Source organism: Acomys russatus, chromosome 12 (genome assembly GCF_903995435.1).
Source record: "Acomys russatus chromosome 12, mAcoRus1.1, whole genome shotgun sequence".
Taxonomy (NCBI): Eukaryota; Metazoa; Chordata; class Mammalia; order Rodentia; family Muridae; genus Acomys; species Acomys russatus.
Window position 1 is genome coordinate 27,588,690 of NC_067148.1, and position 26,001 is coordinate 27,614,690.

Consider the following 26,001-nt stretch of genomic DNA (forward strand, 5'->3'; position numbering starts at 1 on the left):
ATTCATATAATGGGCACAATGTGAACGCCTACTGTGCATTTAGAATGATGTTCAGCCCTGTCCTGCCCCCGCCTCCTCCTCTACCTCCTGATACCCTACATGATGGCTGACTCAAGTCTTTCCCTTCAATCCACCATACACTCTGCTACCAGAAAGATCTTCCTGAAATGCAAATAGGCTCACCGTATTTTCCTCTTAAAAACCTTTAAGGACTCTCAACAGCCTCAGTTGAAATCAGTCCGGATGTGGACCCTTGATACCCTTGTGGCTGACCTCTGTTTACTTCTGGCCATACCTTGAACTCTTAACCTCAACCTCTGAGAACCCCCCTCCCCCCGACCCCGGTGCAGATCTCCAGGGGGCAGTTCTGTTTCTATGGGGGCCTTGGTGTGCACTCCCTTTCCTTGGGATACTCTTCCAGTTCTCTGGTCAGATTCTCCTTTTGGCTTCCGCATCAGCTCCAGGTTTTATAATCAACTACCTGTCTGTTTCTCCCTTTACATCTTGAAAGCAGGTTTCAGATGAGAGTTTGTCTCCATCTGTCTTCCCAAATGAACCACAGTGTGATGAGTCTTGAGAGCCGCTCATGCCTTTTCGGTGTACATTGCTAATTTGATCACGTTTTGGGGAAACTGATGGACACCAGAACAGTTTGAAGAACTGAGCGATGCGGTCCAAACCTTTCAGAGCCTCTCCAGCCTGGCAGCACTAATGAAGTCACATCAAAAGGGTGGGTGGGCGGGTGGGCTGGGCAATGCTGACCTATCAGCTCAGACCTTGTGTGCTCTGGCAGCGGCAGCGCTCCAGCCTCTGCGGAAACAGTGTTGACCTGGAGGCTGGAACGCAGCACTGCTCCTCCTTTTCCCAAACTAGGGAGTGCAGGTGCAAGCCCAAGCTCCCCATTCCCTGCCTTCCAATCCTTCCTGGAGAGTCCATATCCAGATCACCCCTCGTTCCCTTAGAAAAATGGCTTCTACTGTTTACTCCAACTGCCATCCATTTATGAGGAAGGTCGGAATCCATGCTGGAATTCCTGCCAACAGGTTACAAACTCAGCTCTGGTAAATTCACATGGGTCAGGCCAATCCCAAAGAGAGGACTGCACTCTTTGAGGATCCTTCTAGTACCTCAGTTGTTTGGGGGGGGGGCGTCCTCTGCTCGTCACTTTGTGACTGTATTTGCAAGTTCTTACCAGTACTCCAAAGCAGAAGCTCCTGCCACTAAACTCTTACTCCATGCGAAGGCAATAGGATGCAATGCTAGGCAGCCAAGACCCGCAAAGGCTGCCTCCGGGCTCTGGTCAGAGCCACAATATTGCCCAAGCATTGCAGAGGCTCCTTCAGAGTGGATGGAAACAGGGTGGATCCCTATCTAGTGTTCTCTAGAGGCTGGGTAGGGCAGCTAATTGCCTTGGTATAGAGTGAGTTCACATTTCCTCTATAAGCAGGTTTCTCAGAAGTGCCACAGTTAGTACCTAATAAATGAACCAAACAGTTTGCGTAAGCCTTCTCGGAGACTTCAGGGGAAACGATCCCTCATGATTCACCTCTTCTCCTGTCTTTATCAGAGTCTCACTAAGTGATCTCCAATTCTCAGCCACCAGGACTGAGGCCCTCCTTCCAGGGACACATAGTGTGGGGCCCATCAAGTCACCATAACAACTGAAAGGGAAGGACAGAGAGCCCTCTACTCACGCCCCTTCTGCCCAGCAACCCAGATGTCCTGGAGTGCAGCTGGGATGCTCCCATGTAGCTAGTGGGACAGTGCAACATAAACCTCTTGGGAAAACACAATGGGACCCTTGTATCCATGCAGTCTGCATTCAACCGAGCGCAGGTTGAAGATATGCTTCAAAAATTGTCTACACTGGACGTGTTCAGACTCTTGTCATCGTTCCCAAACAACCTGGTAGAACACTGTTTACATAGCAGTTATACTGTGCTAGGCACTTTCAGTAATCTGGAATTGGTTTAAAGTGTGTGTACATTGATTATATGTATGTGGGACTTGAGTGTCTGGGGGTTTGGTACTTGCACGGATTTTGGTACCTGTTTGGGTTCTTCAAGCCAATTCCTTGCAGATAAGCAGGGATAACTATTATTTAATCAGATTTTTAGAAGTTAAACTTACTATGACCTGAGCACCCACCTATGAGCCAGGCATTTCATCCCTAGGGATTTCGCTACGAGAAATCAAAGTGTTGGTCTACCAGTGACTATGCACGATGTTCACAGGAGACGCCCAGGTAACTACTGCCAACTGGAAGCCACTCAAATCTGAAGCAACAGGCCAATGTGTAAATAAATCCCGACAGTGGAGTAATAGAAAAAAAGAACCACAGGGGCCGGTGAGATGGCTCAGAGGGTACAAGCACTTGTTGCTAAACCTGCTGATGCAAGTCTGACTCGGGACCCACATGGTGGACGGAAACAGCCAGTTTCAACAAATTGCCATCTGGCCCCACATGAAATTGTGAATGCTGCTGCATGCATAACACACACACACACACACACACACACACACACATAAAAAAAAGAGCCACAGCTATATGTAACACTTAGACAAATCTCAAGCTGTGTCAGGGCCGTAATTGTAGTAAAGAGTGAACTGTACAGTTTCATGGATTTGATGCCCGTGTCTTTACAGACGCAAATTGAAAGTAAAAACTCATCAAACATATGTAATGTTTATTATATGTCAACAGCATTGCAGTAGATCTGTGAAAAATGGAACAAAGCAAATGATGCCTGAAGCAGATCTGAGGGGAAGCTCCTGGAGAGCCCAGTGTATTTGGGCTTCACTTCCTGTGGGTGATAGGGGAGGGGGAGTGTGGGTAGCAAACAGCTGCTTCCTGGGTTCTTTTTATTCATGGTCTCACCACTCACTGTGCCTCAAAGGACTTTAGATAGAGGCCATAGCATGTCTTCCGCATGTCAGACGCAAAGTTTCTAGAGCTGAGGGCATGTGCCAGTCAACTCAGCCCTTTCCACAGGAAAGGCAGAACTAGGTCTTTCTGTGGTCTGCCAGATGCTCCCTCTGTCTCCCCCCCACACCCACTACTGCAGTGGTGGACCCTAGCTCACCAGTTTCCAGAAGCAAAAAGCGGTCAGAACAGATGTCAGGTTTGGGGAGAGAATGGAGGGAGTGAACTGGTGGGGGTGGTGGCTGCTATCTTGGTCGGGTACTCTGGATTTCTTCCCGCTGGGCACAGGCTGGGCAACAGCGCTCTCTCTTCTTGTAGTCTACAGAGCAGGCATGGCAAACCAGGCCTCCGCAGAGCCTGGGGAGCAGAGACAGGGAAGCCTAAGCTGGCTTCTCGGGGTGCATCTGCAGGTCCCCGTGGTCCAGCAGGACAGCCTTTGGCCAACTCAGGACACTTCTCTTTTCCTACAGGCTGTCTTGATGCCTCACTCTAGAGCCTCTAACTCAGGTGGCAGTGCCTTCTCCTGACAGTTTCCTCTTCCTGCTGGCCTTCCCCATGAGGTCAGTGTGGGGGGGGGTGCGGGGAGGAAAGTGTTCTTTCTGTCCTGAGATGCAGGGACCCTCTCCCTAGACAAGAGCCCAGCAGTGCATTCTGGGAGGTTACTGGCTTCATCCTCTAGACCTTCCCTCCTCCGTGGCCCTGCCTGCTCTTCTCTTTCAGCAGTCTGCTTAGCAGCAGTAGACGGATGGGGTGATTTGTGGGGTCAGACTCAAGGGGCTTTTTACCAACACCCATCTCCTGCACCCTAGCATGGTGGTGAACGTCTGTAATGTCGGTGGGCCCGAGGGATTGAAACAGGAGAATCATATGTTTGCGCTCTGCCTGGGTCGTATAATGATTTAAGGCCAGCCTGGGGTATGTCATGAGACCTTGTCTCAAAATAACCAACTAAACCACAGTTGGTGAGATGGTTCAGAGGGTAAATAAACCACAGTTGGTGAGATGGTTCAGAGGGTAAAGACGCTTGCCACCCAACTGGGTGACCTGAATTTGAGACAAGGGAGGAGAGATTAGCTTCCGCAAGTTGTTCTCTGACTTCCACATGTGTGCTGCAGTGCACGTGTGTGTGTGTGTGTGCATGCAAACACACCCATACACACACACCGAAACGAACGTTAAAAGGAAAGTTCTTTAAAAAAAAAAAAAAAAAAAACCAAACAAATCAAACAAAACCAGGCTTGTTCCCTTGGTCCTTTTCTGTGGGTAGATAGGATCTGTGGGTTTCCATTACCTGCAAGGATACCGCCGCGACAGGCGCCTGAAGACCTTGTTGCAGCCCACGCAGTGTCCAGGGGCCACGGTAGACAGCTGCTGGAGCCTCTGCCATTGGTGGTCTTTCTCACTGATGGGTCAGATGGAGGGGGAGACATAGAGAGAGGAAGAGAGGGAAGGGGAAGTGGGGATGAGGGAGATAGGTTTTCACACTGGCCTGAAGCTCAGCAAGCAGTAGAGTGGGCTATCCGCTGAGTTCCATAGGTCGGTCTGTCTTTGGTGATATAAGTTTTGAGGACTGGATTCTAGCTCTCATTCTGCATCATAAGCACCTTTACTCACAGACCTAGCCCTCTTCAGTGGTGTGTGTGTGTGTGTGTGTGTGTGTGTGTGTGTGTGTTGTCTGTGCACATACACACAGATGAAACACTCATACGCATAAATAACTCTTTAAAAAAATCAAATAGGGATGCCGGGCGGTGGTGGCGCATGCCTTTAATCCCAGCACTTGGGAGGCACAGGCAGGTGGATTGCTGTGAGTTTGAGGCCAGCCTGGTCTACAGAGTGAGTCCAGGACAGCCAAGGCTACACAGAGAGACCCTCTCTCAGAAAAACCAAAAAAAAACCAAACCAAACCAAAACAAAAATCAGATAGGGTCTTGTGAAATGGCTCAGTGGGAGAAGAGGATGGACTACACAAAAAAGTTGTCCTCTGACACATGTGCCCTACCATGCATGTACATACAAACACACAATAATAAATAGAAATTGTTTAAGAAAAAAAAAAAATCAAACTGCACAGCAGGGTTTATGTAAAAAGTGTAGGCACCCTTCTACTCTTTCCCTTTTTAGTGGAAAACCAACCAAGATGAATGTTCCTCCGCAACCATTTCTCCTTGGTATCCCTTCCATATTTAAGTAACAGGCTCACATCCTTCCTTTGATAGAAAACATTCTCTAAGGAGATCCCTGAATAGTGGAGGAGTCATCTTACTTCTTACTGCCTCCACCAACTTCTTCCTCCCAGTGCGGCCAGACTCCTAGTTTGGGTTCCTCTGTCAGTCACCTCAACTTGTCATCTACTAAAGCACCACTGTGGCAGCTACTGGCCAGGAGTTTGCTTTCATATAAATCAAATCAAATCGTTCGGCTCCTCCGTTGCACTAGCTCAATATCGCAAGCTTGCGACTTCCTCGTAGGATTTGTAACCACCGTATCACAGAACCCAAGTGTGGGACAGGCCCACCCTCACAGAACATGCTAGTTGAATCTTTCTTATCTTTAGTGTTACACCCACATCCTGCTTTATGTGTGTGCCTTCCTGTGTGGCTGATGTGTCTGAGTCTATGTGCATGCATGTGTGTGAAGACCAGAAGTCACCCTCCACCTGGACTCACTGGTTGGGCTAGAATGGCTGGCTATTTCCCACGGATGCGTTGCCTGGTGTTGAAGTTACAGGTGTGCCCTGCCATGCCTAGTTTTAACATTGGGTGGAGGAGCTCCACTTATGTCCTCTTGCTTTTGTGATAAGTACTTTACTGACTGACCATCTCCCCAGGCTCCTCATTCTGTTTTATCATCCCAATCGCCACTTGATTGATTGACTGACAAGTTGACTGATTGAGACAGGGATTCTCTGCATAGTCCTTGCCATACTGGAACTCACTCCAGGCTCCACATTCTGTTTATCATTCCAATTGCCATGTATGTATGTATGTATGTATGTATGTATGTATGTATGCATGCATGCATGTATGCATGTATATATTGAGAGAGGATTTCTCTGTGTATCCCTGGCTATACTGGAACTCACTCTGTAGACCAGGCTGGCCTTGAACTCAGATCTTCCTGCCTCTGCCTCCTGAGTGCTGGAACTAAAGGCCACCAATGTCCAGCTTCCAATGATCTTTTGCGTGTTAACATCAGACAGCATTCTAGCAATGAAGAAGGCCAGAGGCCGAGGTTGTGGCTCAGTAGTAGAGGGCTCGTCTAGTACCAGTACTGGATTCAGTCCCCAGCATCACAGAGACCAGACAAAATGAATAAGATAAATGAATAGCATTTATGTACATATATGTTTCCCAAATAACTAAGTTGTGATTTTAAAATCATGTTGATCTATTTATGGTGCTATGTATTGTGGGGACTCAATCACTACCATGCACACAAAGAGATCAGAGGACTCTCTGGACTTGGGTCTCTACTTCCACCATGTAGGTCCCAGGAATCGAACCTGCCAGGCTTGGTGGCAAGTGCCTTTTCAGGCTGAGACATCTTGCTGGCCCTATTGTTCCTATCTTGAAAGGCAGGGAGGCTGGATCTCAGACTGTAGCCCAGGCTGCCCTTGACCCAGTGGCCATCCTCCTGCTTTAGCCTCCTTAGTAGTAGAGTTATGGGTGGCCTTTCTGGAAGTTTCTAGTGGTCTTTCTTTTATGTTTAGTCTTGTTATTATTTTATGTGTATGGGGGCTTTGGCCATATGCATGTCCCCCCGAGGAGGCCAGAAGAAGGTGGTTAATCTTCTGGGACAGGAGTTACAGATGGTTGTTAGTTTCCATGTGGGTGCTGGGAATTGAACCTGGGTCCTCTGGAAAAGCAGCCAGTGCTCTTAACTGCTGAGCCATCTCTCTGGCCCTCTAAGTGTCTTTTTTTTTTTTTTTTTTGACTCATTGTATTATGTGCCCTTAACATTCTATTTTCTCTCTCATTATTATTATTATCATCACTACTCTACTCCACCACCACCACCACTGTGGATCGGTTCTTTCTATGTAGTCCAGGCTGGTCTTGAACATGTGATTTTCTTGCTTCAGCCTTCTTTTTCTGGGATTGCAGGCATGCACCCCTGTGCCTGACTTGCCTTAAATCCTTTATACATCCTTAAGTAGTCTCTGTCTTAGGGACTCCCTTTCCTTTCTCCTAGGTGGAACAGCTGCTCCCTGAATTACGTCTTCTCCTTTCTTGGCTTACTTCCTTGTTTTCCTGGAGCACATCCTCAACTAACTTCTTATGAACGGCTGTGTAGGAGTTGACTCTTCTGAGACCTGTCTGATTAATGCCTTTCTCCTTCACCTCCGCCGTTTAACTTATGGTCCGTTTGGACATGGGGCTCTAGCTCGATAGTTGGCTTTTCTGAGAACTTGAGAGTTATTACGCCACAGCCCCTGAGACGTGCTGGTGTTCTCCCAGCCTCCTTATGTGTTTTGTGTCTTCCTCTAGATAATTTGAGAATATTCTCTTTTTGCTTTTCTGAGATTTTGCAATGCCATATCTAGGTATGAGTTGCAATTCTCCCCTCCTCCCACCCCGCCTTTGTTTATTGTGTTGATCATTTGGTGAGATCTAAAGATAAGTGTCCACTGGAGCCTGAAAATGCATATTTCTAATCTTTGTCATACTTCACTTGATAACCTTGTAGGTATTAGGACTTCTAGACTGGGGTGTGCACATAAACTCATGTGCACACATGTGAAGGCCGGAGGTTGACACTGGGTGTTTTCCTCAACTACTTTCCACCTTGTTTTTTTGGGGCACCACCTCTCACTGAACCTAGAGCTCACCCATTTGGCTAGCTTAGCTGGCCAGCAAGTCCCGGGGATCCTCTTGTGTCTGCCTCCCCAGCACCTGGCCTATAGGCATCCCACCCCGACTTTTAACATACATTCCAGGGACCTTAACTCTGGTCTCTGTGCTCACATGGGAAGCACTTTACTCACCAAGTACTTTCCCTGCCTCCTGCACTGATTGTTATATCTCCATTTTTTCTTGTTATTTACACTGGCTCTTTTTTCTTTCTGCGAGCCTGCTTTATCTCTATTTTCTAATCCTTTTGGTAAATTAAACAAATCAGTAAGCATATTGGTTTTTGTTTGCGTCTTTGTTTTTTGTTTCCTGAGACAGGGTCTCACTGCATGGCTCAGGCTATTCTAGAACACACAGTTCTGCTGCCTCCCCCGCCCCCACCCCCTCAATGCCACGATGGCAGGCCTGAGTGTGTGCACATACGTGGTCAGAGGACAACTTCTGGGAGCTGGTTCTCTCCTTCTACCATGGGCTCTGGGGGCCTCCATCTCAGGTATCTCAGGTACAGCAAAGGCCTTTATCTGCCCTCCTTAAATTGTTAATCTTCTCCAAGCTAGCCTTGTTCTCTTTTCACCTCTCATGTGTGAATTTTATGCAAAAAGAATTTAGTTCTGGGTGACTCCAGAAACCGGCTCCTTTTTTTTCCTGGAATCTGAGACCAGTGGTGTTGGGTCTCCTGAGCTGCATGAAGGGAACACACATGCATGTGAGTGTCCCATGTCTGTGGAGGTACACATGTTGTCTCGCTACCCGCCTGAAGGGCTAGCATGTGTTACGTGTCTCTCCCATCTCAGTGAGCTTAGAAGCTTGGAGTTAACCCCAGTGACCTCAGTCTCTGGTACCCTAGAACAGTTGCCCCAGGTCCAGAGGGCTAAGGAAGTCCAGGAGGCAGGTAGGTGTACGTACACTTCCTATTCCACATTTTCCCTTCCTTCTTTCAATCCCCTCTCAACTTGTGAGCTGGAAGGGATGGAGATCTGTCTCTTCTAACCATAATGGGAGACAGAGGGCAGTTCTTGAAGTGAGAGCATACATTATTCCCAGAGAACTCGGTGGTTTAAATGCTGTCTGTCTTTAGTGGCCAAGTCAGTACCGCCGGCCCTCAGTTTCTCCCTCTGTAACATGTGGCCTGTAATTAGTGACATCATGAGGTCACTAACAGGAGGAAGCAAGTTCACATATGGAAAGGCCTAGAACCTGAGAGCCGCTAGTAGCATGGTCTTCAAGCCTGGCCTTTTCAGCCCTTAACCATCCATCCCCCCTGCCTACCCCAGTCCTCGCTCCCAGCACCATTCTTACTGAATCAGTTCCAGCACCCTCCTTTTCATGGCCTGGACCAGGTCCCTCTGCCCTTCAAGCTCCTTCTCATACATGGCGTTTCTTCTCTCAGCCTCTTGCTGCTTCTGTCCCAGCATCACTTGCAACCGGGCCTTTTCTGCCTGACACCTGGGAAGAGGAGGAGACTCAGTTTTGAGGAGGAAGGCTCAGAACCTATGATTGGGATCCCTGGAGAAGCCGAAGTCTACACATAGGTCCAATCTCTACATACCACACACATGCAGAGGCATGTAACAGACGTTATGCACCATGTACACCACATATCACACACACTACAAACACCTTCCACTACTACACACACACACACACACACACAAATTATGTACATCCACAACACACCAAACTGAGCATCTATAAATAGATTCAGCAATCACAGAGAAACAGAAACAGGGCTTAACTTGGAGCACTCTTGTAATGGGCACTATTGAACATTTCCCTCCCTCCTTCCTGTCCTCACTCTTCCTCTCCCTCCCTTCTCCTCTCTGTCCTTTTCTCCTTCTTCTCTGCCCTCCCCCCTACCCATCTTCCTTTTAACATATCCACTTTAAACTCTCTGGAAAGGTTCGCTTATGGGAGGCCTGTCTTAGAAGGAGTGTGAATGCCTAGAAATCTAGGCTGGAAACAGGATGACCAGCTGGGAACAGCTGCATGTGGAATGGAAGCAGTGGGGGCCTTGAGGTGATTGTATCTTACTTTAAAGTATTTTTAGAAGGCATGTCAAATTTCTTTTCAATTTAAAGAGCAATAGAAAAAAACAATGTGGCTTTCCTAAGTTTCTGTCTCTGTGTTGGGCTTGGAACTCTCTCAGCTCTATTCTTGCCTTTTCTTGTTGTTGTTAGTGGTTTTGTGGGAGGTTCCAAGGAGTTTACTAGAGTGGAAATAAAATGGCCTAAGCAGCTTCTCATTCCATGGCTTGGTTGGGAGTGTATACCAGCCAGAGATTGGTAGATGCTGGCGAGTCCACAAATCAAATCCAGGGGCTTGTACATGCCAGGCAGGCACTCAACCAATTGAGTCGCTATATCTCCAGCATTTAAACTATTGATTTTTAAAGTATAGGCATTTAGCAGGCCCAAAGACTGAATCTGGGTGTACCTACAAATCCCACCAAGAACAGAACTTCCAAAAGGTCCATGAAAAGCTCTTATCAGTCAGGCCTTGTCCGGACTTGTCTTAGTTGTAGACCTTCAATTCTCCTGCAGAGGGCGCGAGTCAACACTTTGCTCATTTACTTCTCTTGCTTGGTGACCCTAGGTCCTTATGTGACCATGGAGTGTGAGTGTTGTTTTGGTGGGAGGGAAACCTATCAGGCTCCTACTGTGTGCTGGTGGCTGCACCCAAGGCTCCTGCAGGACTTAAGGTAATTAAGACAGGGCCCACCAGAGGCTGAGCGGCTGAGACTGAGACTAGAAAAGATGCTGGGGAGCATCTGAGACAATATGGCATTGAAGTCAGTTGTGCAAGTCTGAAAACTAGAGCGGTCAAGCTGCCTGCCTGAGTGACTGAAGGGAGGCTACTGAGGCTGGGATGCCAGGAAAAGCACAAGAAACGCAAGAGGTACAGGGAGGTCAGCGGGGGACGGCGGGGCGGAGTAGAGGAATGACAAAGAAGCCACTGATATACTTCAAGTAGGGATGATGCAAATGGATATAGAAGGAACAAAGGTGTCCTGAGCCCCTAGTGTATGCCAGGCATTGAGCTGAGGCACCGCGGCTTTGCTTCATTTTATTTTCACAAGGTCATCAAGATAGAAAAATAGAGTCTCTGAGGGGGCTATGGTTCTTGCCTAGGGTCACTCAGCATGTGAGACAAGCAGAAGCCTGCACATGGGCCTGCCTACCTCTGAATTTTCTGGACTTCACACTTTGAGCCATTCGGGACCATGGGTGGGAGGCAGGTAAGAGCAGGTGGCTTCCTGTCAAATCTCTCCTGTCTTTTAAGATAGACTTCCTGGGTTTTGTTCACTGCACCCCCTGTCCCCTACCACCTGTGGTCACATAGGTCAGCCAACACAGCTGGTAGAGAGGATATTCCAATGGAATTTGGACTGGCTGGTGGTGAACCTTTGTCAGTGGCTGGATGCCCATGGTCCCTTTGCCTAGTGGTGGGCTCAATGCTTGGCTTCTAGGTTTGAACAGAGCTTGGTTTCTAGGCTGGGGACTTGCTACTCCATCTGCAGTCGGACATGACCTGCCACTAACTCCTCGGTCACCTTCTCTCTAGCACGTCACACCTGACTTCTTGCCTAACAACCTGACCTAGAAGTCTGACAGGTATCCCGGACTTTATAGGTACAAAGCTCCCCACTTCTACTCTTTCCATAGCAGCCTGTCCATCCCAACCTTCCCCACCTCTGAGAATAGTAGTTCTTAACTCTTTCTCTCAGACCAGTCGCTCAGGAAGGCCTGCTTTAAAATGTACCCACAAATCAACAGCTGTACCCCCTCTGTCACCAGCCCAGACTAAATATCTCTGCTCACCCCTGTTGTGTTGACTAGTTTTTATGTCAACTTGACACAAGCTAGGGTCATATGGGAAGAAAAAAACTTTAATTAAAAAAAAATGCTTCCATAAAACTGGCTTGTAAGCGAGTGTGTAGGGGCATTTTCTTGACTGATAATAGACGTGGCAGATCCCAGATCACTGTGGACGGTGCCATCCCTGGAAAGGTGGTCCTAGATGGTATAAGAAAGCAGGATGGGCTCAGCACTGGTGACATACACCTTTAATCCCAGCACTCAGGGCAGAGGCAGACAGATCTCTCAGTTTGAGGCCAGCCTGGTCTATAGAGTGAGTTCTAAGATAGCTAGGGCTACACAGAGAAATCCTGTTTTTTAAAAAAAGGAAGAAAAGGAGAGAGAGAGAGAGAGAGAGAGAGAGAGAGAGAGAGAGAGAGAGAGAAGAAAGAGAGAAATCAGCTGAGCAGTCCATAAGTGAGCAAGCCAGTAAGCAGCACTCCTCCATGGCCTCTGCATCAGCTCCTGCCTCCAGCTCCTGCTCTGACTCCTTTAACAATGCACCGTTCTGTGGAACACGAGATGAAATAAGCCCTTTCCTCCTCATGGTTCTTTGGGTCATGGTGTTTTATCACAGCAACAGAGAAACCCTCAGTAGGACATCTGCCTACCAAGAAGCCTTCTGCTAAGAAGGCCTCTTGGGAGCTGCTGGCGTCTGCATCTAGACTCTAAGGAAGGGGGAGCACACAGAGGAAAGAGCAGCACAGATGGTCCTGTGGTGGGACTGGACACAGCAGGTTCCAGGAACATGACGGAGGCCATTTTGGCCCCAGTAGTGTGAGGAAAGAGCCTTCTAGTCTTGTTCCATGGGCCCTTTAAAACAGAGTCAGCTGGGACCAGTCAAGTCTATGAACTGAAAGTAAATTGGGGAATGATTGCTAATGTGTGTGTACACACACACACACACACACACACACACACACACACACACACACAAAAGCATATTTATATATGCTTATTTATATATAATGTATAAATATATGATAAATTTATATAATAGATGCATGTTTATATAAGCATATATATATATGTATTATATGAATCAGACTATACCCTTCCTCTGCTTGGACTCTATAATGGTTATTTTGATGCCTTCCCAAGCTCACACTAAGCTGCCTCCATCGTCCACCAGACCTTTCCTCCCTCATCTGACTGGGGCCAGAATGGCTCCCAAGGTTCTTTCTCCTTGAATCTGGTGTGCAATTTCCCACCTCAGGACCTCTGTTCCTGTTCTGCTGGCTGCCTGGAACATCTTTCTAGCTGGTGTCAAAAAAGCTGACTCCTTACTTCCCTCAGGTCTTTCATGCAAATACCACGGCTTCTGCGAGGCCTACAGTAGCCATGCTACCCTCTCGAAAATGTCACAGTGGTCACTTATCCTCCTGCCCTATTTCTTTTTCTCCTTGGAGCTGTACTCCAGCGGCCAGGGAGATGGCTTTGCAGGTAAAGGCACTTGCTTCCAAGACTGACACCCGGAGTTCAGCCCCTGGGCCCACATGATGAAGGGTGTGGGGAACAGCAGCTGTGCTGGTACTGACCTTTAGTTGTTTTTGTCTGCAGTTGAAACATTACTTGTTTTCGTCTGCAGTTGAAACTTTGTGCTCCATTGGTTGCCTTCATTTTCCTTGTTTTGAGTCTCATATTTGGCCCTTGGTTTGCTCCCTCTTGGGGACTTTCCACAGTGCTGCTCGATTGCTGGTTCCTCCCCTATATAAGCAGCTGTTACTCCCAATAAACCGCATTCTCTTAGCACGAATGACCACTGTTGTGTTGTCTTTTCAATCTGCAGACCCTTGCCGTAGCCTAGACTAGCAGCGCGGGTGCTGCAGAAGGGGAGAACTCCCAGCTATTATCTGACCACCACATGTATGCCATGACACATGCATACCCACATTCAAGTTCATGTGCACTCATTCCCCACACCTAGGTATAAATAAATAAAGAAACAGATAGTAGCAATTACAATCAGCCCACTCCAATCCATTACTCTGCATTCTACTTGCAGACCTTGCTTACTACCTGCTCTGTGCCTTGAGCCATATGAAGGCAGGGATTTTTATGTTTTGCCCATGAGAGTATTTTGGGTTTATAATGGCAGTGCCTAAAGTGTTTAGGAATTACTGAGTGGCAGGTGGCAGAATGACAGAGGTCTCTGAGGCAGTGCCTCAAGATACAGGAAAAAGTTTGATGCCAGGACATCTCTCTGGAGCCCCTTAGCTGCTCCCACTGGATTTTCTTGAAGCCTCAGAAGCTCTTGCATGGCCAAGGCCCCCATTTTCATGTAGGGTCTGAGTCATGGGAGTATTTTCTGGTCACAGCAGCAACTTGAGTGATGAGTATTGGGTGGAGGATTGGAGTCTGGGCTCCCAGGTCTGGCCCAGCTGTTCAAAAGACAGACAGCGGACTTCCCAGTGATTCAGTATGAATCACCCTGTCACGAGGGTGAGACTATTCCCTGACCTGGCTTGGGGAAGGTGTCATAGTGTCCTCTAGAGACAGAGGCAGCATGCAGATCCTGGGCCCATGAAGACCAAAGGCAGACTCAGGAAGATCTTTGCATGGAGTAGACTTTTAAAACCTAAAGGGTTGTGAGAAGGTAATGCCTTTAGGGCCTTGAGGTCAAGGCAAAGAAGGGAATACGGAGCTATTTGGTAGAAAAAGACAGAGAGAGTGGAATGTAGCCAGCTCTCTGTATCGATGCCTCTGGTCTTAACCAATGATGAACCAAAAATGTTTGGGAAACAAAGACAAAAACCTAAACTGTGTGTCTTGAACATGTCCAGATGTGGTTTTTTTCTTCTTATAGTTTCTTATACTATGTAGTGCTATAACTATTTTCACAGCATTTAGATCAAGTTAGGGAGGTTCATGGAACACGGGGAGGGCATCCTGTGTTCCTATGCATGGGTTTCAGTTTCACTTGGGGTCCTGGAGCCAACCTTCTGCTGATATAAAGGACTGTTAAACACACACACAAAACAACAACAACAACAAAAAGCAGGGTGGGGTGGTACATGCTTTTACTCCTAGCACTGACGATGCAAAGACAGGTGGATCAATGTGAGTTTGAGGCCAGCCTGGTCTACAAAGTGAGTCCAGGACAGCCAAGGCTATACAGTGAAACTCTGTCTCGAAAAACCTGAAAGAAAAAAAAAAGACCAACCAAAACACCAACACACACACACACACACACACACACACACACACACACACACGGTTGGGATGTAGCTTTGTTGGTAGAAGGCTTGCCTAGCGAGCACAAAGCCTTATGTTTGATCCTTAGTACCCTACAAACGGGGCACAGTGGTTCATGCCACAAGGATCAGAAGCTCAAGGCTGTCCTCCGTTACACAACAAGTTTCAGTATAGCCTGAGCTATATAACCAAACAGAATTGGCTGAGGGAGCCAGACATGGTGGTATAGGCAAGCAGTCGCAGCACTGAGAGACGGAGACAAAGGATTTCAGAGCGAAGATCAGTTGCTCTGCTGCATATGACAACTAACTAATAAATGGCACAAAACAACAAGAAAGCCCACCGTTGTGGAGTCAGCTGCAGGGGCGTGGCTTTTGGGTCCTCTTTGCTAACAAGCTGACATTGGGTGAACTGTGTAGTGCCTGGAACAAAGTAAGTCCTGGGTGAACGGCAGCCATTGTTATGGTTACCAGGAGGCCAGGAAAAAGTTGAGACGGTGAATAACAAAGAACCAAAGAATGAGGGAAAAAGCCAAGCATGGTAGTTTATACTGTAATTGAAGCACAAGGGAGGCTGAGGCAGGAGAACTGTCATAAGTTCCAGGACAGCTTGGGCTACAGAGTGGAACCCCCATCTTTAAACACTGTGTGAGGGAGATAGATTTGGGGGTGTGGTAGTAGAGGCAGCCATGAACCCAGAAGAGGCAGTAGGAGTTGAGGTCAAGTATGGGAGGGTTGCAGAGTAAGGGAGCAGGGGTGTCTCCTGGGGTCTGTGGGAGAGGGGCTGCAGAGGAGAACTGTGAGTCCTATGGGATCAGATAAGAGCTCTAGAATGGCACAGGTCTCAGTATCCTAGAGTTGTGCCAAGTACAACCTGGGTATACTGAGATACACGGGAGGAGTCCCAGAGCCCCAGTCCTGCTGGTGTTTGCCAAGATTACCTGCTGAGCTGCTCCCGGAGTGCCTGGAGCTCTCCTTTCTGTGCCTTCAGCAGCTGATCCTGGCACTGGGCCTGGTCCTCTGCCAGCTGGAGCCCATACCTGGGGTCCTGGGGGAACAAGATGGGGAAGGAAGAACTGAAAGAGGAGAGCGGAAACCCCCAGCTTCAGGCTCATCCAATGAACTTCCTTATGAGGCTGCAGCCATGCCTTTGGGAGCTGGGTGGAGCCTGGGGTTACCATTTCTTCTCCAGAAATTGCCCACTTCTTGGACCTGCAAGACTCTGGCTAGGACAGAGGCAGAGGGGCATCTTGGGAGCCATCTTGGTGGTGGGGACTTCTGGGAAAAGCATGTTAAAACTAGCCAAGAATACAGCAACAGAGCTTGGGCACTGGGATACCTCTGCTATGGTTAGGGAACATGAACTTCGCAACTTCCCTAAAGACTTGCTGGGGTGTGGTCCCTAACTCAAATGTTGGCATGGCTAGGCAGGAGAGACTGATGAGTGAAGTCGGCCACATAGGAAACGGTCCCAGGGAGGGGCGCTCTATGAGCTGCAGAATGTGAGAGTTTCAAAGGATATCCCTAAATTGTGACTCTGAGAAGTTAAGCCAAAATTAGGTTGTTTTTTTTTTGAGCATCTATGTGATAACATATACCAATAATCCCAGAATTTGCGGGGGGGGGGGGAGTGTGGGTCAGAGGCAGGGGGATCAGGAATTCAAAGACAGCCTGGCTGCGTAGCAAATTCAAGGCCATCCTGAGTTACAGAAGGGTCTTACCACAAAGCAAACAACCCCCTTTTAGTGATCCGTGCCTGGAATGGCCACAGGCTATCTTTGGTGACACCTAGTTGCAGATCAGGCTACAGAAGAGACGATTAGACAGGTACCTTGATCACCTCCTGCTGCGAGGCCACTGCTGCTTGATGCTCCTGTGTGCTCACATTGGCCACTCCTGGCCACTCTTGTGGCTTCTCTGTGGTTGAGCCATTCTTTGTCCCTAGGCCTTGCAGGATCCAGGGCTGGCCCAGAACGCTAGGCTGATCCCACCCCTGCCTGGTCCCTAACTCTGCATCCTCTCCTCTTCCCTGAAGGCTGGGGGCCAGCAGCAGCCCCTGGTCATGGTCCCTTTCCTGGATCCCTTCTGTTGTTCCCTGACCTTTTGTCCTTGGTGGACTTCCTTTGCCTTCATCTTTTGTCCCTGTCACCTCCTCTTGAGCCTCCTTAGCCCTGTCCCTCTGTTGCTGGATGCTGGCTGTTGGATTTTCCAGGAACTTCCCTGTCTTTGGGTCTCCCTCTTTCTGGTCTAGCAGAAATCCCTCCCTTTCTGTTTCCGGAATGCTCCAGGAACAACCGGGGCTCCTGGAATCCTCTCTCTTCTCTTCCAGAAAGGTGGAAAGACAGCCATGCTGCAAGGGGGTGAGGAGGTCACATAGCCGGTCTTCTCTGGTGGCATCTTGCAGACAGCTGGTTCTGCTTGCTTCTGGTCCCTGCAGCTCTTCTCCTCTGGAGCATTTCACCTGGAGAAAAGTCCTATTTCAGCATCTGGTCACTGATCTGGGGCATAAGAGAGGACAAAGTCCTAGGACAACTTCTTATTGGGTTCCTGGCCTCCTACAGGGAACGTCATCAGAGCCAAGAGAATGTCAGCCTGCACGCCACAGGACCCACAAATCTGAGCTGAAAACAGCAGCTGTCCCAGCCCTTCTCCTCCTTGACTCTGGCCAGTGGGGTCTCCCTCCTTCGCCAGGGGTAGTCTTGCTTTCCTCCTCATCCCCTCAATTCCTCCACTTTCTCCTTGCACCTTTTCTCCCATACTTGATGTTTGTCTTTATGCAGTCTCATCTATAAAAGGGGAACAGGAATTCATGGTTTGTAAAAATGGCGATGGGATCTTAAACTGACTTCTCTCAAGAAGCCTTCCCCGATGGGGATGCAGCTCAGTGGTAGTCTCTGTTCAGTGTCTGCTGCTTGTCCAGTATGTGTGGTCCTGGATTTGTTCCTCAGCGTGGTGGGGGCAGGGAAGCCTTCTCTATGGTCCTATTTTCCCTTGGCCATGCCTGTGGCCTACACTCATCCCTTGATAGCAGGGGAATTGGTCCAAGGATCTCAAGAGGATGCTCAAGTGCCTAGGTACTTGAGACTCTTCTATAACATGGTGTAGGACATGCATATAACCAGTGCGCAGCCTCCCATACCCTTAAGTCAAAGCTGTGTAAGTAGCTTCACTGCCTTGTTTAGGGAACATTGAGGGTAAAAGAACCCACAGTGTTCAGAACCAAATGCAATTATGGTTTCTAAATATTTTGTGTGTGCGGTTGGTGGAGTTTACAGATGGCAGAACCCACAGATGCAGAAGGCTGGCTGAACACTGAGCATAGCTTGCAATGAGTTCCTGATTTGTGTCTATGAACAGGCGTCGAACTCTTTCAAGGTCCGAAACTGAGTCCTTAATGGTGTCGTATCTGGTGTCCAGAAGCTCATGGATTGATGACAATCTCAAGCTGCCTCATGGGAATGGAGCAGGAGCTAGGAGCCTTGTGCTGACCTGTGAGTGGGTGGTCTCAAGCCATCTACACAGTTTCCCTAGGAGGCAGGAGGGGAACTCACCCAAAGACCTTAGGTCGCTCCCTAACTGACATTAGGCCAGTCTGAACACTCAGCTCAGGGGTTTCAGTCGAAGTGTGACCCCTGGTCTGTTTCCTGCAAGCCTCTAGCCACCCCTATCGCCTTCTCCTGAGAGCCCCAATGGCTCCTACAGATGGCACTGGTACTCTCCTGTCTTTATTCCACCTCCCCCACCTCAAGAATGCTCTCCACTGCCTGCTCTCCCATTCCCTGCTTCATATACTGCTCCCACCCCTGTCCTGTTTAGCTCTCTGCACACCCACAGGAGGCCCTGCTCAATTCAGGAGTTCCAATGGATGGTCAAGAAGCAAGTGAGAGAGAAGGCAGGCAGTGGCACCTCCTTTGGGAAGCCTTTGGGTTTTCTGGGTCTTCTCTCCTCAGTCTGGCCTGGATTGGAGCAGTGAGACCTGAAACCAAGAGGCAGAAGATGTGGGTCAGCTTGGTCCTCTAGTGGAGGCTGCCCTAGCTTCTGAGCCATGCATTCAGCCCCCAACCATTCCGGTTTTCCACTTTCCCCTTGAGTGGGTCCCATCACCCATCTAGCCAGCCTCCTCATGTTCCGTCTATCTCACCATGGCATCCCAGCATCCTATCGCGCTTTCTCATTCCCCCCCTCGCCCCACCCCCCGTCACCAGTTAAGTCTTTAGCAGCATGGCCTAGCTTGAGGTGATACTGAGGGAAGAGAAGGCTCAAGAGTGGGGACAAAAATCAAGAATAGGGGCAGGGGGAGGAAGCAGGCTTCCAAGAGGAGAAAAAAAAAAAAAAAAAAAAAGTCCAACGTTCTGCCCTAGCTATGACACCTATGAATCACAACAACCAACAGATGATGATAAGCTTACAGTGCAGTAGTGCTACACACAACGTGGTGGTAACCAACAGCTTTCTAATTGGAATTAAGGCGTGCTCAGCAAGGGGGGAAGTTACGCCTGCTACTGGAAACCTACCAAACTGCCCAGGGGTAGTGAAGTCATGGGTCTTGGAGAAGAATCTATAATCCCCACTTTGCTAAGCCAGCACAATCCCTAACTAGATGCTGACTATTTGTCCTATGTATCCACAGGTCAGTGTGGTCCTCACCCTTCATCAAGGAAACTTCTCTTTGCAACAGATGGAGGCCACTACAGAAAACCACAACCAAAGTGTGGAGTTGTGGAGCCTAGTCACAAGCGATACATATACAACTACATGGAAGGCTCAGGGATCATGGCAGAGGAGGGGGCTGAAGGAGGAGGCAGAGGAGCAAGCTGTTGGCTGCCAGCTTGTATTCTCCAGGGGTGTCAGATCTATACCTATAAAGTCTCACCAACATGTCTGCCAGAATGTGAGCTGAACAGGGATGTGACCGATAGGCGTGCTAACACAAATTGGGAGAGTTCATGAGGCCCCAGCCCTACAAAAAGAACTACAGGCAGCTTAGGGATGCTGAGAGTAGGAGAAACAGTCTTTCCTAGGGAAGAGCATCCCAACTAGTTATCCAATACGAAATGGTCAGCCCTGAAACATACATGCAAATAACATTGTACAGAGTAAGTGGTGTGTGTGTGTGTGTATGTTTGTGTGTCTGTGTCTCATAATAATTAGTGAAAAAAGAGCCCGTTAATTTAAAGGAGAGCAAGGAACAGCATATGGGAAGGTTTGGAGGGAGAAAGGGGAAGCAGTAAACAATATAATTATATTACGACCTAAAAAGATAATTCTTAAAAAGGGGAGAAAAGAATGGTTTCACCCAGAAAGCTTGCTCACTCTGAGAACATGGGCCAGGCTTCGTCCAGGTCTGGCCGCTGCAGATCCAGGCTGAAAGCAACTCCATTGAGGGCATAGAGAGAGTCCAAGATGTCTTCCTGGAGTTCAGGGTACAGCAGAGGGCTCTGGGGGCCATACCATTCCCTGTGTGAAGAGGGACCAGCACATTTGGCCATTGCCACCCTGGACCTCTGAGAATCAGTGCACTACAGGGGCCCTTCCCAGGCAGGTTGTGGCTGAGCTCAGCCTTGGAGAGCAGAGGCCCAAGTACCCCAAGCTGCATGCAGGCCTCTGAGGCCCTGTCTCCTTCCTAACACTCATTTTCTCATCCCTAATGGTCAGTCATCCACTTAGAAGTGATGGAGGATAGTGGCACAGGTGCCATATATGGGATGATGGCCTGGCATACCCACCTGGTGAGTTCTGGGTTCAGAAGGCACAGCTGCATTGACTCAGCCAGCTGTCCATGGACAAGGCAGAGTCGGATAAAGGCACGGCCTTTTCCTAGAGAGGTCTTCAGCTGCAGCGTGTGGGGAGGACCAAAGTCAAGGTGAAATCAGGATGGGGAGCAGGGCCAAATTAGAGAGACTACAGATGGGAAGAAAAACGAAGGACTAAGAGTGGGCCAAGGATCGGGGAGGAACGTGCGGCTGGAGGTTTGGCCAGGCCAGTGAGAGGAGGTATGAGTGATGGTATGAGTGACAAGGGACCTGGGGAAGACCTGCCTCAGTCATTCTTTGTCCAGTGCTGGTACCAGAGCTTTTTTTTTTTTTTTTTTAGTGCTTCCAAAGTTTACCCCATTCCCTCTCTATCACCTGTCCCCTTACCTTGTCCTGTGAACATACAAATCTGGTCTGCTCCATGTATCCCCGCTGCCGTCGTAGGGCAATGGACAGGAAGTCCCAGTAGTCCTTCCGAGCCCCCAGGAAGCTCCTCTGCTCTTTCTGGTCAAACTAGGACCAAGAGGAAGGAAAGGAATGCATGTCAGTGGTTCCTTCTGGAACCTACCTAGCACCCTGGCATGCCGGAAAAGCACATAGGAGAAGAAAGGGCTCCTGTAGACAGGCCTTTTTTGGGGGGGAGTGTTAGCTCTGTGTGATAGGGACAGGATACTTTATTTTTCTGAGTCACTCACTCACTCACTTACTCACAGACTCTGAGCACTTTACTATGTGCAGGCCCTGTTCTTAGGCCTGTGAACAATGAGCAAGGCCTGTATGGGGATATAGCTTCTTACATCTTGGTAGGGAAGTTGGAGGGTGAACAAGTTAAGATTTCAAAGCATACAGTGTATTAGATAGTGATGGTAGCTGTAGAGGGAAAAATAAAGGAGAATACAAGGTGTGTGTGTGTGTGTGTGTGTGTGTGTGTCTGAAATTTTAGCCCGAGGAAGTCTCCTCCAGACTTGAGAGCCAAGTGAACTGAAGTCATACAAATATCTAGGGAACAGCATTCTGGACAGAGGCAATGTAGAGATAAAGGCCCCAGACAGGTGCAATCTTGACGTGCTCTGGGAGATGGAGATAGTTGTAGCAGCAGTGCAGCTCATTATCAAGAAATGAAGTCGGAGGAGGAGGGGGAAGAGGAGGAAGAGGGGGAGGGGGAAGAGGAGGGGGAGGAGGAGGAAGATGGGGACAAGGAAGAAGAGAAATATTTATGTTCATATGGGAGGTTCATCAAGGACCCCTGCTGGTAAAAACGAGGAGAGAATGAAAGCCAGTTCTAGTCTCTAGGAGAAAGCTAATTTCATGAAAGAATTGCTCAAGCAAGATTGAGCAAGAAGACAGTGCCTGGTAACCAAGGAAAATGGTGTCTTGGGTATCTTTCTGGGAAAGCTTTCCTGAGCATTCAAAGCTAAGGAATAGGCCAGGGGAGGAGGGTCCCACCTGCAGCAGCAGCTCCAGGCAGCCACAGAGTCTGTGTAGCTCAGCGCTGGTGTCTGTCACTGGTCCCTGCCCATCCCCATATCCGCGAAGGATGGCAGAGACGGCGTCTGCAAGGAGGACAGTAGACAGCAGACATCAGGGAACCAGGCCCACAAGGGAGATGCTCTCCAGACCCCTCACTTATCCTACTGCTCAGCCCCAGAAAACCTCATAGGACACACTTACTCTTCAGGTTCCTGGTGATGTTGAGGATGGTCCCCTTTTCTGCCATGGAAACTTGAAAGTGATGTGATTCCCTTTGATCCCCTGGGCTCAGCTGCTCACTTTCTTTACTGATAGATGGGATGAGAGTCTAGAGTTGAGAGAGAATGAGGACACACCGGGGCCACACAATGAGTTATCTGGCAGAATGAAAGACAAGGCTTTCTTTATTCTTGAGACAGGGTTTCTCTGTGTAGACCTCACTGTCCTGAGACTCTGCTTTGTAGACTAGGATGGTCTCTGCTCCAGAGTACTGGGATTAAAGGTGTGCTTCACCACTGCCAAGCTGCCAGCTATTTCTTTTCTTTCTTTCTTTCTTTTTCTTTTTTTTTTTTTTTTTTTTGAGACAGGGTTTCTCTGTGTAGCCTTGACTGTCCTGGACTCACTTTGTAGACCAGGATGGCCTTGAACTCACAGAGATCCGCCTGCCTCTGCCTCCCAAGTGCTGGGATTAAAGGTGTGCGCCACCACCACCCGGCCCCGCAAGCTATTTCTTGAATAAAGCTGTTTCTTGTAAAAGATGAGAATGTGGCCCCCCCATCGGGCCATCCCTGGTGTCAGTCACCCTGGTCATTGCTGTCATCTTTGTCTCAGTCAAAGTGTAGTGTAGTGTCTCATCCAGAGTGTAGTGTTACACAAGGTGACTGGGAACAAAGAGGGTAAATCCCAATCCGGCATCACAAAGCGACAGGCTGAACTCAGATCTGCTTACTTGACATGAACAGAACCCCTGTGCCTGGGGGACACCTGGCTGGGGAGGGGGGAGGACTGTCACCTCCTTTCCCCTTGGATAACCCCTGAACCTCAGCAAGGTGTCACTGCCTCGAGATCTACACTCATCCTTTCCAGGGACCCAGCTGAGTGGAAAATGTGTGTTTCCTAGGGAAAAGCAGGCAGAAGTAGATGGAAGGTACAGAGTTGAGATTGAACCCAATGTTGGGTGTGGGGATTATTAGGATGCTGGTTTTAAACCACCACCCTCTTTTGTAGGATTCTACTTCTGTCTCTAAATGATCCTGGGACTCAAAGAGGGACACTGTTGTCCTGAAGGATAAGTCTAGGCAGAGATCCTTGGCATCAAAGCCAGGCCCAGAATGAAGACCCAGGTGTCTAGCCTCCTAGGCAGCAGGGATAGAGCTTATGGGTGGAGTAGCAGCCCTATGGCAGTGGATCGCAGGGAAGGAAAGGAGAAAAAAGAGACTAGGAGAGCAGTGTATGGAGTTAGAAGAAAAAAGTCCCATTCTGGACTGTTTACTCACTCACTGAGTGTCTTCGGGCAGGTCACTCTTTCTTAGGCCCCAGTTTTCTCATCTGTAGACCAAGGATTAGACAGAAGTACTCTACAGACCTTTCCTCGGGATTCCTCTGCCTCATCCCCAAGCTCAGGGACTCCTGGTGCTCACCTGGGAAAAGTCTGCCTGGTTGGAGTGTGAGCAGCAAGGTTCTGCAGCCGGGAGTATGTCTCTTGTGTCTGCAGAGCCCTTCCCAACTCTCCAGCCCGCGGGGCGGGGGGGCGGGGGGGTTGGAGGTGACTCAGGCACAGCCTGGAGGGGGCTGGACCAACCCTGGCCAGGGAGTAGTAGTAGAGAAAGATCAAGGGCACTGAGGCAGATCAAGCTGATCTGGTATGGACCAGTCGGTGGCCAAACACAACACCTACAGGGGCCTCCTTTTCTGCTCCTGTCTTTTTGTCTTGTTGCCAGCAGATGGCGGAAAGAGGCTGACAGAAGCGTTTAGTGGGCTCCTTTCTCTCGGGCTGTCTCTTCTGTCACTGGACTGGGAAGTTGCACAGGTGGGGAGAGAGGACAAATGACCACCAAGTATCTTTCTCCCTCCTCTACCCCAGCTAGCTGCAGGATCTCGGTCGGTGTTGGGGTGCCTTCCTTCCAAGGCCTGGCACCCACTTCCCGGGGATGGAAGTGAAACACCGGTAGACGCGCCAGGTGGGCTGCCTGAGTGGAGTGCCCTCTCTCGCCAACCTGGCTCAGCTTATTGATACTGGGGGTGGGGTGGGGGTCACTCTTTTTCTGTGCTAGGCTGGCCTGGGGGCTAGTCCTACTAACTGGGAATCGAGGGTTAGGGACTTCTAGAACTACTTTTACAAGTTTGTGGTACTATCTGTAAGCCGGGCACAGAGCGACTCCCAAGCCCCCAGATTCCGTCTCTGGTGTTAGTCGCTCACTAACGAGTCAAATTTTAGCTCTCTTTCTCGCGCTCCCAGCTCACCCAGTTCAGGGGACTCCGCCACCGCCCCTCCCGCGTTCCGGTGCCCTCGGGTCCCCTCCCCGTTGTCTGCCTTCAGAGTCCCTGTCGCCGCCCCTCGCAGGGCCCCGCACTCCTACTGCCTGGCGGAACCGCGGCAGAGGCGGAGGCGGACTCCGACAGGGCGGGCGGGGGGGGGGGGGTGTCTCCCTCCTTCCCCACATCGCATACAGCCTGGGCCGAGAGGTCGCTGGGGCTGGGGGCGGGCCTGCTCGCGGGTAGTCCGCGTCCCCGCCCCGGGGCCGCGGGGCGCCCGGCCGGATGGGCTGCACCGTGAGCCTGGTGTGTTGCGAGGCGCTCGAGCCTGCTCTCCACTGTGGTCCGCAGCCCCCCGGGACTCCGCCGGGCCGCGCGCGGCCCGAGCACTGTGAGCCCGGGGGTGCTGTGCGCGCCTACAGGAAGCGGCTGCTGCTTCAGGTAGGGCGCTGCAGGCTGGGAGCGGGCTGGGTACCGGCAGCGGGCTGGGCAGAGCCCAGTCCACCTGGGACAGTAAGGAGTCTGGGAAGGTGTGGGTTGGAGCATGGGAGGGCCCTGCAGCCAGTTCGGTGGAGGTCACACCTGGGCCTCTAGTGTCCTTGAAGGGCAAGTACCTGTGAGACATTGGTGGCAGATCTGTGATCCACCACTACCGAAATTGAGGCGGGAAAATTATAATCCAAGGCCGGCATAGTGAGATCATTTCTTAAAGAAACTAAAGGCAACCAAACCCCAAACTCCTTCAAACACCAAAACTGATAAAACAAAAAGCAGAAACAAAGAAGAAAGAGGGAAGAGGACGTGACAGAGAGTAAGGCAGCATGCAGTTAATTCCGGGTGAGAATTTGGAACCATCCAAAGGTGCTGGGGCAAGGAGGGAAAGGTTACTTACCCTTAGCTTGGAGTGGGGAGGCGGAGTGGTGGTGGTGGTCTTGGTCTTTTCCACCATTAGGAAGGGGGCTATTAGAGCTAGCAGGGTCTACAGCGGGGTCTGAGGAGGTAGGTGAGCCCACTAGAGCCCCCCTTTCTCTTCCCTTCTATTTTTTTTCTGGGTAAGTCTTGGAACCTGGATGTGGGCTACTGACCAGGAGCCAAAATAGCCATGACCAAGGAAGCAGGTGCTTGTGGGTCAGCAGGCTGGCTGGACGCCCCAGGTTTTGCATTTTCCTGGACAAAGAAGGTGTTTTGTATCAGTAGTGACTGGCCAGCTCTACTCTAGCCCTTACAGGACCTTAGCCTCCCTTTCCATTGGGGCAGGGGCAGTAGCCTCATGGGGTTGTGCGTTGAACTCTGTTCTGGGTGAGAATGGAGTCCTTCAGTTCTTCCTCCACTGGAGGCCACCAGAGTCAGGTTTGACTTCAAATGCATCCTGCAGCCACATCCTAGCTCTTCTTTATGGACGCCAGGGAGGCCAGTGTGGCGCTATGTCCTTAGGTATGTGCTTGCATGGGTGTGTGGCTAAGAGGCCCCTCTGCACCG

General features: G+C 49.7%; 2 protein-coding genes across 4 annotated transcripts in view; one reads left to right on the forward strand and one right to left on the reverse strand.

The window, feature by feature from the left end:
- Positions 1 to 3,080: 3,080 nt before the first annotated feature.
- Rufy4 (RUN and FYVE domain containing 4) lies at positions 3,081 to 22,387 on the reverse strand. Its single transcript, XM_051153722.1, has 11 exons — positions 22,249 to 22,387; positions 22,024 to 22,130; positions 20,965 to 21,090; positions 20,551 to 20,657; positions 20,138 to 20,281; positions 18,731 to 18,800; positions 16,656 to 17,285; positions 15,766 to 15,872; positions 9,076 to 9,222; positions 4,215 to 4,325; positions 3,081 to 3,280 (listed from the first exon to the last, which is right to left on the reverse strand). The coding sequence occupies exons 1-11, from the start codon at positions 22,292 to 22,294 to the stop codon at positions 3,169 to 3,171; spliced, it is 1,707 nt and encodes a 568-aa protein (XP_051009679.1). The 5' UTR covers positions 22,295 to 22,387; the 3' UTR covers positions 3,081 to 3,168.
- Positions 22,388 to 24,926: 2,539 nt separating this feature from the next.
- Positions 24,927 to 26,001, forward strand: part of Tns1 (tensin 1) — a 211,186-nt gene continuing 210,111 nt past the window's right edge. Inside the window, exon 1 of one of the 3 annotated variants that reach the window (XM_051154111.1) lies at positions 24,927 to 24,963. The gene's annotated coding sequence lies outside the window, so the exon portion shown is untranslated. The remainder of the gene's footprint in view (positions 24,964 to 26,001) is intronic. The other 2 variants (XM_051154099.1, XM_051154112.1) reach the window with 2 other exon arrangements.